Source organism: Patella vulgata, chromosome 2 (genome assembly GCF_932274485.2).
Source record: "Patella vulgata chromosome 2, xgPatVulg1.2, whole genome shotgun sequence".
Classification (NCBI taxonomy): domain Eukaryota; kingdom Metazoa; phylum Mollusca; class Gastropoda; family Patellidae; genus Patella; species Patella vulgata.
The window spans coordinates 51,797,111-51,817,461 of NC_065880.2; the positions used below are offsets into that span (position 1 = coordinate 51,797,111).

At 37.1% G+C, this 20,351-nt stretch overlaps 2 protein-coding genes across 4 annotated transcripts; both read left to right on the plus strand.

The window, feature by feature from the left end:
* Positions 1-2,266: 2,266 nt before the first annotated feature.
* On the plus strand, positions 2,267-7,894 carry LOC126810944 (actin-5). 2 transcript variants are annotated; one of them, XM_050536354.2, is made up of 8 exons: positions 2,267-2,363; positions 4,529-4,661; positions 4,876-5,115; positions 5,301-5,439; positions 5,852-5,959; positions 6,242-6,427; positions 6,824-6,943; positions 7,685-7,894. In XM_050536354.2, exons 2-8 carry the CDS (start codon positions 4,530-4,532, stop codon positions 7,888-7,890), a joined length of 1,131 nt encoding a protein of 376 aa, XP_050392311.2. In that variant the 5' UTR covers positions 2,267-2,363; position 4,529; the 3' UTR covers positions 7,891-7,894. The 2 variants fall into 2 exon arrangements, with proteins under 2 accessions (XP_050392311.2, XP_050392310.2); XM_050536353.2 differs by having other exon boundaries at positions 2,271-2,368.
* Positions 7,895-7,938: 44 nt separating this feature from the next.
* On the plus strand, positions 7,939-16,739 carry LOC126810945 (uncharacterized). 2 transcript variants are annotated; one of them, XM_050536356.2, is made up of 8 exons: positions 7,939-8,209; positions 10,010-10,212; positions 11,080-11,319; positions 12,082-12,220; positions 12,638-12,745; positions 15,224-15,403; positions 16,156-16,275; positions 16,402-16,739. In XM_050536356.2, the coding sequence occupies exons 2-8, from the start codon at positions 10,084-10,086 to the stop codon at positions 16,605-16,607; spliced, it is 1,122 nt and encodes a 373-aa protein (XP_050392313.2). In that variant the 5' UTR covers positions 7,939-8,209; positions 10,010-10,083; the 3' UTR covers positions 16,608-16,739. The 2 variants fall into 2 exon arrangements, with proteins under 2 accessions (XP_050392313.2, XP_050392312.2); XM_050536355.2 differs by lacking the exon at positions 7,939-8,209 and adding an exon at positions 9,454-9,567.
* Positions 16,740-20,351: the final 3,612 nt, after the last annotated feature.

Here is a 20,351-nt window from a genome sequence, read left to right on the forward strand (position 1 = left end):
TTTAACCCGACAATACGCCATTTTTACCCAACACCACGACATTAAAAATGTCGTAATGTCGCGTATAACTGTCGTGATGTCGTGATGTCGTGGTGTCGTGGTGTCGGGTTGTCGTGGTGTCGTGATGTCGGGTTATCGGCCATATTCCTCTCAATACTATAATTATATATACTGATCCTGGTGTTGGTCAAGAAAGTTCCCCGGGATTTTGCAGTGTGGTTTCTCCCTGTCAGTAGTGCAGGAAAAAAGGGTCTGGCAAAGTACAGTGTCTAGTTGTGTAGATGGACAAAAAACAAGCTCCTGCGTACACATTGGCGTGCACATAAAAGAATCCTTCACAGTTGAATTTCGATGAAGAAATGCCACGGTTTATTGAAAATTCCCATCATAGCACTCTGTATAGCGTATGCCTATCTTCAATAACAAGATTGGTTCAGAAAAGTAGGAAAATTGAATAAAATGAAATTGGATTTAACGTCCTGTTCTGCGCTGACTGGGCTAATGAAGACGGGCATACGCTATGCAGTATACTGTGAGGGAAACTTTGCAAGGATAGCGGCGCTACGGCTACTCTTATATGAATTCCAACTGTCAGGGGGTATTTTACGTGCTCTCTTTTATGTACACGGAACCTCGTCCCATCCAAAAGACGATACGTTATCCCCTGCCAGGCTCTCCGTCCAAGACCACTGTAAAGTGGAATCACGCCGGAAAATTCCCGGCCAACGCAGCGATCGAACACGAGACCTCAACGTTAGCAAGCCAACGTCTTACTCACTGAGTCACCGTGACTACCAGAAAAGTAGGACATTAGACCCCATTTCCGGAGTGATTCCTCTTTGATAGTGGTGCAGGACAGGGGGCTGGCAAGGGAAAACGTATAGTCCTTCGGATGGGCCGAAAAACCGAGACCCCATTAACATATTGACAGTAGGAATTTAATATAAGAAAAGACCGTATCGCCGCTATCCGGGTAAAGTTTCTCTGATAGTACACTGTATACGGTATGTCCGTCTTCATTAGCCCAGTCGAAGCAGCTTGAAATGAAATGAGATGGAGTTTAACGTCCTACTGTTCTGCCCCGACTGGGCTAATGCCCGGACAGCGGCGCTACGGCCTACTCTTTATGTCGAATTCCAATTGCCCAAGGATCTTTTACGTGCACGCCAATGTATACACGGGGCCTCGGTTTTTCGTCCCATCCGAACGACTAGACAGCTGTACTTTTCAGGCCCTCCTTCCTGCACCCCTGACAAGGTGAAACCACGCCGGAAAATATTGATGAACTTTCTCGGCCAACACCGGGGGCGAACCCGCGACGTCTAGACTAGCGAGCCAGCGTCTTACTCACTTAGCAGAACAGTTGGACGTTAAACCCCATTTCATTTCATTTCATTTTCCTACTTTTCCGAACCATTCGGACTATTGAAGATAGGCATACGCTATGCAGTATGACGGAAATTTCCAGTGGACCGTGGCATTTCTTCATCGAATTTCAACTGTGAAGGATTCTTTTTCTTTTACGTGCATGCTAATGTGTACTCAGGAAGTTGTTTTGTTTGGTTTTTTTTTTGGTTTTTTTGTCCTATCTACAATACTAGACACTGTTCTTTGCCAGGCCCTTTGTCCTGCACTACCGACATGGAGAAACCACGCTGCAAAATCCCGGGGAAAATAATCATAGTATTGAGAGGAATATGGCCGGTAACCTGACACCACGACAACCCGACATCACTACACCACGACAACCCGACATCACGACATTTTAACTCGACAATACGACATTTTTACGCGACATTACGACATTAGGGGTCAATTGCGCGATAGATACCGCAATAATAAGTTGGTAATATGTCAACATATTGTGATTTTTCTGATGACTTTATCTCTGAAAAGACAATTTTTGCCCAGTTAATTGAGTCAACGCGCTATGTTAGATGTCCCCATTTCGTTTTAAATGAAGCTCTGTCGACATATTCCATATCGCCGTAGCACATGTCGACATTTTCGCGAAATATCCCCATTCGCTATGTCGACGTGTGCATTTAAAACGAAATAACGACATACAACATAGAGAGTTATTCAAATAACTCGGCAAAAATTGTCTTTTCAGAGATAAAATCATCAGAACAATCACAATATGTTGATATATTACCAAGTTAATATTGCGGTATTTATCGCACTATTGACCCCTATACGCTTCCATAGATAAGCCATATAAATGTACGTCAACATTCTGTCTATTTGTAAATTGAAATCAGTGTCTAAAAATAGAACGCTGTGGGATGTCCTCATATTAAAACAATTATCGATCAGCCAGAGTTTATCTGAGTACAGGCCATATTTGGATTTTGTTACGAACTGTAAGGTAATTTTGGTCACTATCAAAACCATTCTTGTTAGATTCAGATGCACTTCGTAAATATTTTAGCAATTAGACCGATAAGTTTGATTCAATTATGCACTCCAACTATAGGTGAACTATATGTCAATGGTACACTAGTAAGCCCACATTCCGATGTATTTGTACTATAGCATAGTTGTCATATACACATAACGAAGCATGGCGTACGAGACATAATACGTCTTCGTGAAAAGGCATGCCGAGTGAACGAGCTATCCATCTTAATAATATATGCCTGTATAGATATAACAAAAATGTAAGATTAATGAGTTCGATCCATATTACTTGCCCGTTCTACCGCACTTTTGACGTAAATATTAAAATTCTGGCAAAATGCATTTTCGAGCGTTGAGAACTCTGTTATTATTAAAACCCTTACAGCTACGTTGAATACAAATTCAACAGAAATGTAGTGAAATGGATTTTAGCGTCCTTATACTTTTCTGCACCGACTGGGAAAAGACAGGCATAGCCCACGTCAAACAGTGTGCTATGAGGAAAATTTTGCCCGGACATACAGCGGCTCTACGGCCTACTATTATTTAGAATTCCAACTGTCAAGGTTTCTTTTACGTGCAAACCAAAGTGTACACGGGACCTCGGGTTTTTGTTCCATCCTAACGATTAGACGCTGGCTCCGGTGAACCCCGGATCTCATGCAAGTTAGTGAGCCTACGCCTATAGCTCACTGAACCACCGCTACTCCCAATTTCAAAAGTACAATAGGGGCAAACAAGATATAAATTTTGAATTAAAATATTGATGGAAATGGGAGAAAACATTAAAATAAGTACCCATCTGTCTTGTCCAAAGTATGTTGCCCATGCTGTCCACATTGCAAGTAATATGGTGTGATCCCGGTGTTGACCGAGAAATCCCCTGTGGATTTTCCAGCCTGGTGTCCCTTTTCAAAGGTGCATGACAGGGGACCGGGTGGGAAAAGGCGTTTAGTTGTTTTGTTGTTCTGTATACCATTGGAAGTAGGCTAGAATCCCTGTCCTTTAGGAGAAAATTTCTCGCGCACTCCATGGTGTCTGACCATCTTCTTTAGCCTGGTGAATGCAGAGAAATTAGACGTTCATCCCCACTTTATTTCTTTTTTTAATTTTCTCATGCCAACCACCTAATTGTATGTTTCGAAATTCTGGGATTGTTGATCTTGGTATTTTCAATCGCAAAACGCTCCTTACCAATCACAAAACGCTCATTGTTCAGCATTCTTTGATTATATGCATTTGCTAACAAACTGATTCACATTCAAAAAAAGAATGGAAATATTTAAAACTTTTATACGCCCCCGTCTGTTCGTCCGTCCGCCCGTCCGTCTGATCGTCCGTGGGCGCTCTAAGGACTAAATTTAATATCCGATTGACTTTAGATTTATATACAGTATTTAAGGTCACGAGACAAAGAAGCCTCTTGACTTTCAACGATATCCGATAGTTACTTCCAGAGTTATGGCCCTTATCATTCGATTGACTTTAAATTTATATTATACGGTGTTTAAGATTATGGGATGAAGAGTCATATAATTGATTTCAACGATTACTGCCAAAGTTATAGCCATTGAACACTGTAATATCTTGTGGACGCTCTAGAAACCACAGGTATTATCCGATGGAACTGAAATTTATACACAAGCCCACTGATTTCCGGTAAGTACTGTCAGAGTTATTGTCCTTGATCACTTTGAAAATCTTATGGTGACTATAGAGACGAAAGTTATCATCCGATTGACTTTAAATGTATGCACTGTGTTTAAGGTCTTGAGACAAAGAATTATGTTGATTCTTTTGAACAACTACATTAAATTTTAACGATTTCCGATAACTTGAACAGCTTAATTCTAATGCTTTCTGAATGGGTTGTTACTCTTAATCAATTTTTAGTGTTATGTAAAAAATATGCGACGAAACTTGTGGGCTTCTCGGATGACTTGACTGCTGTGGGTGTATGTTTCGTTGCCTGACAACCTAGCCTTGATATCAACTTATGTCTTCGATATCTCTGTTGATTTCGAATTTGTAAAATATTCTTGTATTGAAATGGAAATTGGAATCAAGCAAACTTCAGCCTTGAATATTGTCGATACAGATTTCAGAAGTTAAAACTTCTTTGTTGTAGAATGGATTTGCTTGACCTCCAAGCTCTGGTAATAGACAATGGATCAAGATTGTGTAAAGCAGGGTTTGCAGGAGATGATGCACCAAGAAGTGTTTTTGCTTCTACTATTGGCAGACCTAAAAATAAGTACAAGGTAGGTGGTATTGAAGTATACCGAGACTAGCGCATGGTTCAATTTTATTTCAATAATTCCCTTGTGCGTAGGGGTCTTTAGCTGTGGCAGGAAACTGGAGGACCCGGAGAAAGCCCACGAGGTTGGACAAGCGACCCTACTCCTTGTCACGTACAGCCGGGGAATCGATTGGTTGTAGTATTTTTACTGAAATATCTGTTGACTGTATTAACAGAGTTGTATGGCTGACATGGAATTAAAGGATTGCTATGTTGGAGATGAAGCTCATAGCAAAAGAGAACTGTTATCTTTACAATATCCAGTAGAACGAGGAATAATTAATAATTGGGATGATATGGAGAAAATTTGGCACCATGTATTTTATAATGAATTAAGAGTGTCACCAGAGGAACATCCTGTTTTATTAACTGAATCACCATTTAATCCTAAAGCAAACAGAGAATTAATGACACAGGTAATAGTGTTTACTTATTTAAATTTCTTTTTAGAAAACGCAAATTCATTGCAGTATAATTCAGTGGGCTTAAAGACTTTCCTTGTATGATCAGAAATATAAATGCCCTCTTCACTTCAATTTTCATAAAGATATATTATTTATATACAATTTATTTACATTATTTTATAATCAATCTGTTGTAGATTATGTTTGAGACATTTGCTTCTCCTGCATTTTACGTGGCGCTGCAAGCTCTCCTAGGTTTATATTCTTCTGGTAGAGTTAGCGGAATTGTGTTTGATTCTGGTGGCGGGGTTTCTCACGTTTTACCAAAGTATGAAGGTAGGTATTTTTATGCATCACAATCTCCTAATATGCTTTCTGTCTGAATCTGCTAATGATAATTGCATAGCTGATTTCAAACAGTCGATGGAATTTTGCGCAATTATTCAAATATTGTTCAGTTAGTATAATTTGTTAGATCTAATAAGTAGAATCAGTCATAGCTCCTGTTTTATTCACATTATTTAATATAGTAATATTTTTTTTATAATCTAATATATTGAATGTTGGATTAAATTTATTCTTACCAAACAATCCACACATTTCTATAAACCAACATTTCAATGTGGTCTTATATTATTCTCAACCATGTCTTTCTGCCTTTCTGATAAATGTCCGATTTGACCATTGGGCGTATTAGCGACAGGTAGAATACTCAGTTTAAACTACCCTTATGTTATTTCTGTTGTAGGTTATACAGCACAACGCGCAATTAAAAGACAAGATTTTGCAGGAACGGATGTAACCGCTTATTTACAGAGTAAATTAAATGAACGAGGAAATTGTTTTACGACAACAGGTATAGGGCTAGGCTATCTTTCTTTTCCCGCTCTCCAATGGAAAACAAATCATGTAATGTCAATACAAGAATTTTTAGGTTCAGATTTTGATCTTCATCAGTACATAATCATATTGCTCAACAATATATTGGGGTTCAGATATTTTATTAAATGTCCACACACCTCCAAAGTAAGTTATAAATATGTTTTGTGCGACTACTGACTATGATAAAGCTTAAATCATTCCGATGTGTGAACTATTTTCCGAAATTTAAGATGTTATTTCAAATTTTGATTTTCAGCTGACGCGGATATAGTTCGAGATATAAAAGAAAAATATTGTTATGTCGCTGAGAACTTTTCAGAAGAGATGAAAAAATCGTCCTGTATACCCAAGAACGGTTACGAGCTACCCGATGGTAAAGTTGTCACAGTTGGTGATGAAAGTTTTAGATGTCCAGAAGTTTTATTTCAACCTTCACTGATTGGTAAGACACAAACATATTATTCGGTAGTATTTACATAACTATAACAACTATAATTATGATTATGTTTTCATCTCTGTTGGACAATATAACTATTACAATATAAATAGAAAATATTTAATATTTTTTAAAATTTGAGAAAGTTGAATAAGGGAGTATCTCTGTTTTCTAACACGTTCTGGTGTGGGCCGAGATAAGAACAGTGAGGTGGCAAGGAAAGCCCGCCTAGTCACTTGGATGGAGCGCAAAAACACACCATCATCATGAAAATTATCTATTAATCTTAAATAAGATGTCCACGCGGCATTAAACCTCGTTGCATGTAAGCACTGTCCCGGTTGGTGTAGAAAAGTGGAACGTTAAATCTCATTCATCTCATTTCCATGTTTTGTTTTACAGGCAGAGAAGCTGAAGGTATACATAAGATGATATATGATAGCATCATGCTGTGTGATATTGATCAAAGAAAAGATTTATATCCTAATATAATTATATCTGGTGGAAATACAATGTTTCCTGGTAAGAACAGTCTAAATCGCCAAAGTATTAACACAATTCCTCATTTCCCCTTATCAATTATAACTACAGTATTTGGTTAAAACACTATAGTGACTCGATTTTTGATTTCATATGGAAATCTAGATTTAAAAGAGTAGACCCCGTTAATATCCTATACATAAAGCCGTGGTGTGCTCCAGGAACTTTGTGGGAGGTGGGGGCGGAGATCATAAAATTGGCTTTCATCATCGAAATGACGTTGAACAAATAAACGTGCGTAGCATTGCAGTCGATATTTCCTCAGTCCACTGTAATATGTATGCACCTAATGAACAGAAATATTGTCTCATAGAGCTTCTGATTTTATAAAATTCTGGTCGTTCGGATGGGACGAAAAACCCAGGTCCCGTGTACGTATTGGCGAGCGCGTAAAATAACCCTTGACAGTTGGAATTCTATATAAGAGTAGGCTGTAGCGTCGCAGCGTCATTGTCCGGGCAAAATTTCCCTTATAGCATTCGTATGGCGTATGCACGTCTTCATTAACAAGCTCAGTGAAAAAATGGAGGACATTAAACCTCATTTTATTTCATTTATAAAATTCTCAGGTAATCCCACACTAAACTTACATGACGTTGTCTCCACTCGGACCCCGCGCCCCCAGACCTGCTCAAATTCCTTAACACGTCCCGTAAATTCTCTTCCATTACGGCTTATTATTTTGAAAATCTGTATTGAACTTCCTTTTTTAAAATGTTATAGGTATGCGAGAGCGGTTACTTAAAGAAATGGGGGCGCTTATACCCAATACTATGAACCTTAAAGTCATTTCTCCACCAGAACGAAAATACTATGTGTGGATTGGTGGATCAATTCTGGCATCTTTGTCAACATTTGCTACCACGTGGATCACAAAACAGGAATACAATGAATATGGACCAAGTATTGTTCATAGAAAGTGTCTTTAGTATAGCTTTAGATACTCGGTAACTTGGATTTTCTGTTATACAGGCGGGGTTTAGCTATGGGGCAGCATGAATTTGGCTGAACAGAATGCTGGATATTGTATGAGGTGAAAAGACGAAGAATGTGTCAATAATAACAGAATAAAGGGGAGTGACAGTCAGTGTTGTTGTATTACCTTGTTAAATAAAGCCACGTTTATACATGCATTTTCATAAAGTCCATATTAATGGAATTTACAATTGGCAAAAGATTCACCGGCCATCTTCATGTTCAAGTGTTTTCGGTAAAAATGCCACCAATAAGGCGTCAAGAATGGAGATGGTAATCAAATTTTCTGTGATATTGTTTACTAGTTAATATTATACTTCTTTCGGTATACAATTTTATGTATATTGATATTTGTATCTGCATTTAAAGTTTATTATTTTTTTATTTTTTGTACTTGCTTTAGATAATGTATTACTACTAGTATGTATGAACACATTTGCAGGATTAATGCCTGATTTATCGGATAAAAAATACATGTTAATTCAAGGGGTTTTTGAATGACATAGCTGACACATAAACATCATTCATGTAAATAATAGTCGGGAAAGTAAAGGTCACTGTGAACGACAATTATATGTACAAATGGATTTTATTTAATGATTTAATATTATTTTTTCTGAGGATATCTTGTACCAAGAAATTTCGGAACAATTGATCACTGCATAGAAAGTTCAGATAACATTTATCAGATTTTGACGCGATAATGTTAACAACAAAGTAGCAAACCATTACAAAGGCAGTCAGTGTACAATCCGGTGTTGCTTTGTTATTTCATGAACTTAGAAAATTACACACCATTAATAAATTGCAAATATTTATATTTGAATTGCATAATTTGAAGGGGGCCACAGTAGCACAGTGACTGGGGTGCTAGTTCACTAAACAGGAGGTCCGGTTTTCGAAACCTGTATTGGCCGAGTAAGTTCTCCGGGATTTAACAGCGTGGTTTCTACTTGTCTGTAGTGCACTTCGGAGGGTCTGGCATGAAAAAGCGTCTAGACGTTCGGGTGGGTCGATAAACCGAGGTCTGCTGTACACGCCAGTTGGAATTCAATTGCTGTCCCGGCAAAATTTCCTCCTTTATAGCACACTATACGGTGTGTGCTTTTCTTCATTAGCCCAATCGGAGAAAAACAGTATAGATTTAAACCCCATTTCATTCATTCCTTGATTATTTGAAACAGTAATAGTAAATTATGTGTAAAACTATTCAGACCCCGCACAATACAATATTAAGCAAGGTGTCTTATAGACAGATAATACTTTAATGTGTTTAAACCAACATAACAATAGATTTATAAGATTAATAATAGATTTGTACATATTAATAAAATGCATGAAATGATTAAACAGTTTTCGTGAACTAGCATGTTGTTACCTTGTATAAATACCATATAATTACAGTACTACAAAGGTTTGTGTACATTTTATAAATGTATACATATGAATGACTTTTATTCTCGGTGTAGTATCTATTTCCCCCCTATAATAGGATCTGTCTTATAGCTGTGTTTTGGATATCATGAATGACATATTTTAGTGCATGATAAATATATATATTAGATAAGTTACCTTCATTTACTGGTAAGACAGGAAAGTCAACGTAGTGATATAGTATTTATCTACAACAGGTGAGTTGTTTAGATTGCTCATAATTGTATATTTGAGAGGTATTTCCAATATTACGTAGAGAATGTTTAACACATCGACTAACTTATAGCAACACTCCAATCATTTTTATGAGCCCATATTGTCGCCACCCCTGGAGGCTAAAGTTACCTTCATTTACTGGTAAGGCAGGAAAGTCAACGTAGTAATATAGTATTTATCTACAATAGGTGAGTCGTTTAGATTGCTCATAACTGTATATTTGAGAGGTATTTCCAATATTATGTAGAGAATGTTTAACACACCGATTAACTTATAGCAACACTCCAATCATTTTTATGCGCCCATATTGTCGCCACCCCTGGAGGCTAAAGTTACCATCCGTGGGCGTATGTTTCGTTGTCTGGCAACCTTTTTGTTCTTCAATGAGTGATGTTCCGAATTTTCTTTTATTTTTTTTTTCAGCTATATTTTTTTTTTTAAAATGCACGAATAAAATTATAAAGGAATGACATGGTTAATTAAATAAATCAGCCAAAATGAATAATTATAGCTGTAGCAGAGCAGTAGTAATCGACAATGGTTCCCATGAATGTAAAGCAGGATTTGCTGGCGAAACCACTCCTAAAGCTGTTATACCTACCTGTACCGGTAACCAGTCATCAAAGGTATATTTTTTACAATCTATTTTTGATATTTAATATCTTTAAGTTGCGAAATACTTTTCGTTTTATTTTTGATGTTCTACTAAATGTAGTGTAACAAAACAGAATTTAACGAAACGAAACTGGAATACAATTATGATCAGATTGTTGAAAAGTACACTTTATATTGATATTAAAAAATCATCTTCTTATAAACCACTTTGCTTTACAATGTGGTCTAGCGCTAACACAGATTATCACATGAAATACCTTAATCTGGTCGGACATAATACCGTGACTAGTTGGTTGGTGGGGGGGGGGGCATAATCACTTTCGGGTGTTCTAGCTATTCTAGATAACTATTGAGGTTGTATTTAAGATAACCAGAAGTGATCAGATCAGTTTTTTTATTCAAATAAATGTACTCCCCAAACTCTTGAAAGAGTGTGCATATCATGACTCGTACGGGACACCCATCACTTCCTATAGCTAACTGGGGATATGATTGGGCCTGGATTACAGAAGCCAAAATCTACTTGATTGTCTGGATTTAATATAACTTCGGACAGAAAAGCCAGGAGTTTTCAAGTATTTGAGTCGAAGCATCATAGTGGGGTGGATAGCCGAATGGTTGGCACGTGCGCGCTGTATCATAAGGTCTGTCATTGAGGCAACTGGGGTGGTTTCGATTCCCCGGATGTACGTGACAAAGGAGTAGGGTCGCCTGTCCAACCTCGTGGGTTTTTCTCCGGGTCCTCCAGTTTCCTCCCACTGCTAAAAACTCCTACGTACAAGCGAATTATTAAAACAAAACTAAACCATGTGTTAGTCCCAAAATGACATAGTTTGTGTCGTGTGGGCTCTCTCTCAATATTAAACTTTATATTTTAGGCGATTCTGGTGGGTATGGGCCACAAAGATAGCTACATAGGGGATGAAGCTCAGAGTAAAAGGGGAATATTATCTTTAAAGTATCCAGTAGAACGTGGAATAGTTAAGAATTGGGATGATATGGAGAAAATTTGGCATTATATATTTTATAATGAATTAAGGGTGGCACCAGAGGAACAGCCTGTTTTATTAACTGAAGCACCACTTAATCCTAAAGCAAACAGAGAATTAATGACACAGGTAATCGAACATATTTTCTATCATTGCCACGTTCTGCCAGCGAGAGTTGTATTTACACCAGCCAATCATAAACCTATCTTTCACTCTTTTCTTTGGTTCGGGTTTCAGTTATAATAATAATCTTTCCTCGAAATCTTCATCAGAAGATACATGAATATACATAATACATAATATAAATATAGTCGAACATTAAGTTAGCTATAGCTATTTACATATAATTTATCGTGAATAAAAACTTCTAAATTGATTTGATATAACTGATATAAATTTACATAATTTGATTAAGCTTGTACCTGGCACTTTAAATAAATCTTTCATTTTATAGGCTGTTATAAAACCAGATAAATATAAAGCCCTTTCCTTAAGAAAAAATAAACACCATCTGAATATATAGTCATATAGTTCATTCACTACAAAACACAGTTTTGTTTTCCAATACAAGCTATTTGATTGGTCAGTAGGTATGCGAATACATGATTTCGACATCAGCTTCAAAGAAACTGATGTTGTTAAACATGGAATATAAAGTTACTAAGGACCGAATGCTGAACAAGCTAAAGTCGCACTTTACTTAAAACGAAAATGCATTTGACTTCTGATTTAATTGTTAATTGTGGGTTATATTACCCTTTGATTGAACGAATGAAAACACGGTACGCAAAATATTTGAGTGGAGTATTTTTTACAATTTGACTAATATTAACATGGATGTGGTTTATTGTTTACATAATATTTTGAACATTAAATCCAAATATTTTACAGATAATGTTCGAAAATTTACAATCTCCAGCTCTTTATATTGGTTTACCGGCTGTTCTGTCCTTTTATACTTCTGGTCGATCAACAGGGATGATGTTTGATTCCGGAGATGGGGTTTCCTATGTTGTGCCCATTTATGAAGGTGAGGTGCCATCTTTAACTTGGTGTCTGATGAAGAAAAATATGCTCTAATGTATAATGGCTGATCTAATGCTCATTCTGGCATCAGCTACAGTTGACGAAGTTTCGTGCAACCTTGCGCTCATTGCCGTAATTATGAATAAATTATCAGTCAGTACAAACCCCGCTTGATTGGGCGCTACAGCTTATTCTACTTTCGATTTCCAACACTCAGGGGATCGGAGTTTCCAATTGTATACACGGGACACAGGTTTACTAAATATGTCATTGTGCTTGATAACGATAAAATGATACGTGTCGAAACGTCGTGCTTCGTGAATAAAACCAGTGATTGATATCCTATAAAAGTGTGTTCTGCTTAATGAATAAAATATAGTTTATTATTACTTGGGAACAAGCCATTTTTATTTTGTTTCAGGATATGCAATAAAACACGCAATAAAACGAATAGACTTAGCTGGTAGAGACCTAACAACTTACTTACAGAGTATTTTACGCATTGGTGGAAATATTTTAACTTCTGAAAGTAAGTATTTAATTTAAAAAAAAAAACCCAAAAATTCCACTAGAACTTCGAAGGACTACGGGCGTGTTTCGGTACGCCAGATCACGCCTTGTAAACGTCAACAATCAAGTTACACCATGTATTATTGAGTACAGTAAGATCCAATATCTATTAAAGTGGAAAATCGGTCATTTTGAACGCTTAATAAAACCGGAAGGCCAAAAGTCGAACAAATTTCAAAGTGAAACCGGAAGTAAACAAAATCGAAATTCCAAAATCGGTTCCCTAAGAATTGTTGCCATTTGGAGTAGGTTCAAAACAAAAAAAAAGGTTTTCGAAATTCTGAATCAAAATGGCGGCTGAATATCGATTTGAAGTTGTTTTTTTTTTAAAATCCAATTTGGCGGCTAAAGGGTTGAAAATGTTATCGAACAAGGTCTCTGAAAATGAAAGATAATATCTGGGGCTAACACTGCCATATGTCATTTTTTGTCTATCTTCAAAATAGAGAGAACTATTCATGTTCAGGGAAAAAATCAGAAGACCTTGGTAATTTCCAGAAGTTTCCGGAAGCCGTCACAAAATTTTGAATATGCCATTTTGAAGGCATCGATGTGTTCCTTATTCCAACCAAGTTTCAATTTCCACAAGAGATACGCCATCTTGAATGTCGAAAAAATGATGAAGAAAACTTTCGCAAATCTTTGATGCTAAAACTAATCGAGCGAACTTCAGAGTTTCGAAAAACCGTCAGTCAAAGCCCATATGGGATTCGTCCGAAGAATCCAAAAAATGAAAACCCGAAGAAGATCCGTTGAGAAAAAACCGAGATATGGGCAATCTGAGATTATTTTTTGGTCCATCCGTAAAACAGTTCCTGTTTGTCAAAAATAACCCAATTTACATTTAATAAATAGATCCACGGAGGTCAACAACATCTACGTTGGTAGAATGGTTGCACCATGCACAGTTTTGGCTGCGAACTATGACTAAATCCTCCCCACATCACACATCACTTTCCATATATGGAATCCATGTCCATATTTACATGTATATCCTAATATTCTCTTGTAGTAGTAGTTCGCAGTACCACTTCCTTATAACGACAGCGATGGGCGGGGTTAACGCGACACGATATTTGGCGAGATTTCACCTGTGTGATGTCATGGCGTCCTGTACATCATTAGAAATATCCCTTCGAAAATGTAGAACGCATTACCACAAAGAAAACTGTTCGGTAACTATTTTAGTGGTCCAGTCTTAACTATTTGTGATAGAATAACTTATTTGAATACAAACTGTGGTGATATGTGTTGAGAATTGTGCGTTTGAAGCTTTTTTTACTTGTGCAAAGCCTCTTAGATATATCAATTGTAGCGGTGTACACAAGTACTAACCTACAAATATTCACTGGAACCATTGTGGATGAATTATCGAATTAGCTGGATCATTCATTTATAATTTTGTTCATGCATTTTGTTAAAAATGTTGCTGAAGAAAATAATAGCATCGTCGTAAGTCAGCTCACAGTACAAATCACCTTAACTACGAGAAGTTTATTTTCAATTTGTACGTTACTGATTTTATCAAAAATCAAAGGATTCTTCATTTGAATAAGTTAAGCAACTTGTACAAATTTCAGAAAGACCGGACCAAAATTGAATCCTTTGAAGAGCTAAGAAGATTTCATAATAAAGAGGAATAAGTCTGAATTTATTAACGAAAATCGTTGAAAACCAATAGGCCCTTTTCTGCGATATGGCTTTTGTGGAATCAGGCGTTAAAGAGCTAAGCTGCTACTACTACTACTACTTCTTTCGTACACAGCCAATACAAATTTCAGAAATAAGTATTGTTTAATGGTCGAGAGCGAGACATTAAGTAATATATTGTAACAACAAGAGGGCCGTTGGTCCGCGTGTTTTTGCAATATATTACGCAATGTCTTAAGCTCGAGACCGTTAAACGAATTAAAATACAGACACTCCGCACGTGTTTTTACAGTGAAATACGTCACACGAGTCCAATATTTCACTAATATAAATAATGTACGATTGGCAAGTTGCCCGTACGATTATTTGAAAGAGTGGCGTCACATCTGTATTTTAAAGGTAAATAATTTCCGCCTGTAATGTGCTAACGAGATTTCATAACAAAGGAACATAACTCTGATGGTGATTATCGAAAATCAATAGGCCTTGCCATTTCGAATATTCAATGATACAGGCAATCCATATCAATTTCAAAACGATATGGATTCTTGTTGCCTCTATGGGCGAGCAAGAAATGTGGACGACGGACGGACAGAAATAGTGACGTTGTATACGACCACCCTGAAATGTGAGTGTACAACAACGACAATGCTACCATATTTAAGTAATATATTGGATTCAATCCCCAGTCGCTTATTTCATGAAAAGAATGGATACGCGGCAGTGCTCTACAATATGTTATTTGCTGACTCGTTTTACTAAATGTACAAAAACTTAACTTTTGCAGACGACAGAGAAATTGTTAGGGATTTGAAAGAAAAGGTTTGTTGTGTAGCTCTTATGTACGAAAAAGAAATGATTACATTCACACAAAATAGAAGTTACGAACTACCAGACGGATCCAATATCTATATTGGTAATGAAAGAATTAGATGTCCAGAACTTTTATTTCAACCCTCTTTTATAGGTAATTATAATGTGTTAATGGTTATAATGATGCAAAATTAAGATCCTTAAAGTTGTCTATCAACACTCGATTCATTTCTGTCCCCAGAAGTTGCATCCTGATTTATAGGGCAATTCAAAATCCCCCCACCCCCAAACCTTAAAGGAGCTAAATATATGATTTTGGTCAAAATGAGAGAGAGAGAGAAATGGGGTTTAACGTCCACTCGACACAAACTAGGTCATTTCGGGACTAACATATGGTTTAATTTTATTTACATAATTCGCTTGCGCGTAGGGCTCTTTAGCAGTGGGAGGAAACCGGAGGACCCGGAGAAAACCCACGAGGTTGGACAGGCGACCCTACTCCTTGTCACGTACAACCGGGGATTCGAAACCACGCCAGTCGACTCAATGACAGACTTTATGATACAGCGCGCGCACGCTAACCATTCAGCCATCCAACCCCCCTGGTCAAAATGAAGTATTGATGTTGTTCTGATGTCTTAGAGTTCCATCAGTGATTAAGAACGTCAATCGGATTAAATTTCTGTTTTGAAGTTTAAGCGAAGTCGTCTTGTTAATATTTTCATTTTGGCTAAATGTGGAGCACAGAACGGTTATATCTCCATACTGACCTTATCAACAATTTTAATCCAAGATGACAACGTTTTTACAAGGTTTTCATAACGAACCTTCTTTCTCCCAAATCGTGGAGGCTAAAGGTTTTTCTTTCACCGAGTATTAAATACACATATTATAACGCTCTTTCAGGAAGATCAGAAAAGGGTATACATAAAATGGTTCATGAATCAATTCAAAATTGTGATTTAGACGTTAGAAGAGATCTGTACAAAAACATTTTGATGATTGGTGGCACATCTATGTTTTCTGGTAAGATTCTTCTCTTGATAAATAATGTAGCTAACAGGAGCGATCTAAGAACCCATAATTTAAAACTACTTGTCAACATTCTACTAATCTGAAAAATATTCTGCATCTCTAATTTAAACATTTCAGGTGTATGCGGAAGAATGAAAAGAGAACTTATAAAACTTTTACCACAGTCAGTTAATGTGAATGTAATATCAGATCCTCAAGGAAAACACTCGGCTTGGCAAGGAGGGTCAATCCTGGCATCATCATTATCTTTTATGGAGCGGTGTGTTTCAAAAGCAGAATATGAAGAATTCGGACCTAATATTGTTCACAAAAAGTTTCTTTAAATCATGTAGAGATAGAAAACATTTCCACAGTTCTTTCATTTTCAAAGTGAGAAAGGGGTCACCTTTTTGAATCTGTGGGTCCCTGTTATTACGTTAGTTTTTTTTGTTCTATTAAAACGTGTTATAAATGTTCGTATTATTTTTGGCACTGTTTTGGATTATAGAATGGCGGGAAGATATAAAGTTTGCGGCGAGAATAGGCAGTTCATTTGCACAGTCCAGTTGTTAATGAGTAACTATGGGACGTGACAGTCCATCTTGATATGAATTGTATGATTGAACAACAAAATGGTCTACGTTTCCAAATCTCGCAATACCTTGCTAGATTTGAAAGTTCCGCCGCCACCTCCAGGAAGGGGCGAGGATGCGTACATGTAGTTTGATTGTGCAGTGCCAATCTTGAAATAACTGAATCATGGACTGAATTACAAAATGATCTAACTTTCCTCCTCAGACGCAATGTAGCCTACTACCTTTATATATGGATAATTGTAAATCTTGTATGAGAGATACATGTAGCTAATCCAATGTTTCACACCAAATTTAAAAAAAAACCCTCTAGGATCCGCCAAGAAATGGTTATCGTGTTCACATGCTATTCCGGACACGTCATATCTCTGGAACAGAAAGTCCTAGATTGGTGAAAATGAACATTGTTCATGTTCTCCGATCCAATGCTTCAAACGAAATTTGAAAATCAATATTCCGATTGCCCCTCCCCATCCCCGACTCGTGTACGTCTATCCTATCATATGATTATCGATCACGATCGTCTGACTTACCAGATCTACGCAGGAGGTGACAACAAAGTTTCGTCTGCTTTTAAATCGATTTTGGGCGTTTATTTTAACTTAAATTTCAATTATTTGGTTAAAAAATTGTTAGTATGGTGATAATTTATTCCTAGTCTGGGGAGCTTGTCCGTTTGTTTTGGTCGCGATTTCAATATTCCAAAGTGTAAAAAATAATGTTTCCGACGGTCTAATTTTGGAAATTTTCTCGGAACCCTGGGAATGACAACCCCATCGGACGTCATACCCACAACTTCGCAAACCTTAAAAAATGGCCACCTCCCAGACAGGGCCCTGTTCATGAATTTTAGCAGTAGGTGTCCAAAGTAGGGAACGTCAAGTTTGACGTGAGGTCTGGGAGATTATCCAAGAATTTTATAAAATCAGAAGCTATGCGACAATATTCTGCTCATTTGGGTGCAATGGCCTTTCCCACGTTTATTTGTTTGACGTTATTTAGATGAATATAAGTGAGAAAAAGAAAAGAACAAATCTGTGGCACCATGCAAGAACCTGATAAGCCACATGACATTCAATTTGAGAAAAATGCAACTAAAGTCTGTGGTCTATAATTCCCAATCTATGATCTCTATTTGATGTTTTGTGATTTTGATGTGTACAGAGGCATAGTATAAAAATTCTGGATGATAATCAGTCTTGTAACTGCAAACCTTACAGAAACTTTTGGGCAAATATGAATTTCTAAGATAATACTTTTGAATTTTCCATGCAAAAACCTGAAATCCAATTGAAGGTTTGTTGGCTTTAATGTTATAAAAAACGTCATAAATCAACTGAAACAACACATACAAAAGTAAATAAAACAAAATCCCACATATACTAGGAATATCAATGGCGGACTCAGCGATCTTAGGTTTTTGAGGGGGGGGGGGCTCCGGTGACGAAGCGCTCAACAGGGGATCCAGGTGGCCTACTCCTGACAATTTCGAAAGGTAGAAGCCCAAAAATGCCATTTCCAGTGACCTGAGACAAGAATCCGGTTCTAAAGTGCGCCCACTGGATTAATTAATTACAACAATTAAACCAGCGGTTACCATGCACGATACGCCCACATTTTGCAAGAGATGTACAGAGAACAAACTAAAACAAATGTGATTTTTTTGTAGAAACAGTGACCAAAATCCAGGAAGTTACGGTCCAATATGCACAAATATCGAAAGGAACCAAGATTTGTTTGTTGGATATAAACATATATGTCAAGTTTCATCAATATCGGATAAAAATTGTGACTTCTAGAGGGTCCACATTCCACAAACTTGGTATTACGTACTTTTACACTATTTGCGTACAAGTAGTAGCAATTTTGTCAGGTAGTTTTTACGGAATTCGAAGTCAATCATCATTATGGTAACAGTGACATATTTAAACCGTTTTTAAATTGGATAAAAATTGTGACCTCTAAAGGGTCCACAAGCTAAAAACGTGATTTTTCATACAATCGGGGGTCATAACCCAGGAAGTCATGGCCCGATATATGCAAATATCGACAGGTACCAAGATCGTTTTGATATAAACATATATTTTAAGTTTCATCAAGATCGGATAAAAATGTGACTTCTAGAGGGACCACAACCTTGGTATGACATACTTTTACACTATTTGCAGCCATTTTGCGGGGTTGGATGGCCGAATGGTTAGCACGCGCGTGCTGTATAATAAGGTCTGTCATTGAGTCAACTGGCGGGGTTTCGATTCCCCGGTTGTACGTGACAAGGAGTAGGGTCGCCTGCCCAACCTCGTGGGTTTTTCTCCGGGTACTCTGGTTCACTCCCACTGCTAAAGACCCCTACGCGCAAGCGAATTATATAAATAAAATAGAACAATGTGTTAGTCCTGAAATGACTAAACTTAGTTACGGTCCTGGGGGCCATAATCCATGAAGTTACGATCCGATATGCGCGAATATCGAAAGGAACCAACCCGAGATAAATGACCTTGGGTGTGACTTGTGGGTTATCCGGTTCTTGCATGGAAACGTTGGCACACAAATCCGATCTTATGAGGCTTATCATTTTTATATCAGGTTAAAACTATTATAGACTTGGTTATCATGTCAAATATATTCACAGTGTCTTCATGATTACAGTCAAGATGGATACTACCCATCTTCGTTCAATGGCACTCTTATCTCAATTTTAGGGAAAATGTGGGTTATCAGGTTCTTGCATGCTGCCACAGAAATCAGAAAAAAATCAGATTTTACATTTTCGACTTCGCCTTTCCTGTGGTGAGTTAAATGGTTACAAGTTTTTAAGGTACATCTCAGATTTTGAAGATATCAATCATTGCCTTTTAACCTGCCCTCTACATTCCGATGCACGTAAACATTCAATTTTTTTTTTATCTTACCTCAAAACCTAATTTCAATACAGACATTATTAAAAAGCACAGGTGTTATTCTTATTTCTAGTGTGATTTTTCAACAAGTCCATACGTTTCTAGACATATCTGGAAGGTTCAGTTAAAACTATGTTTCGGTAGTTAAGAATATGAATATGGCAAACCTGAAATTGTATACATTTTCAGTTATATATATAGGAGCGGGGTAATACAGGTCTAGTCTGTTCCTCAATCTTTTTCTGAGAATAAAATATTGTTTATGAAAAAAAAAAATGGAGAAAAAATATGCTCCGTGCGAGCAGGTGAGGGACCGAATGCCACAGACCCCCATCGCTCTGGACACATCTCTTGACGCTATAGGAATCCCTTGCAGACTAGAATATTGTGAAATATGGATGTCTAATAGGAATATCAGTCAAGACAAAGGTGCAATTCCGTTCTGTATTTACATAGATTATGCTCATCGTTATGTAATAAACCCGCCGCCATTTTGTTGTCAACGAAAATTTAATGATTGGCCAGTTTTAAATCAGATAGAATCCAAGTCGGGACATTATCTAGTGTTGGTATTTTGATTTTGTTTTTAAATAAT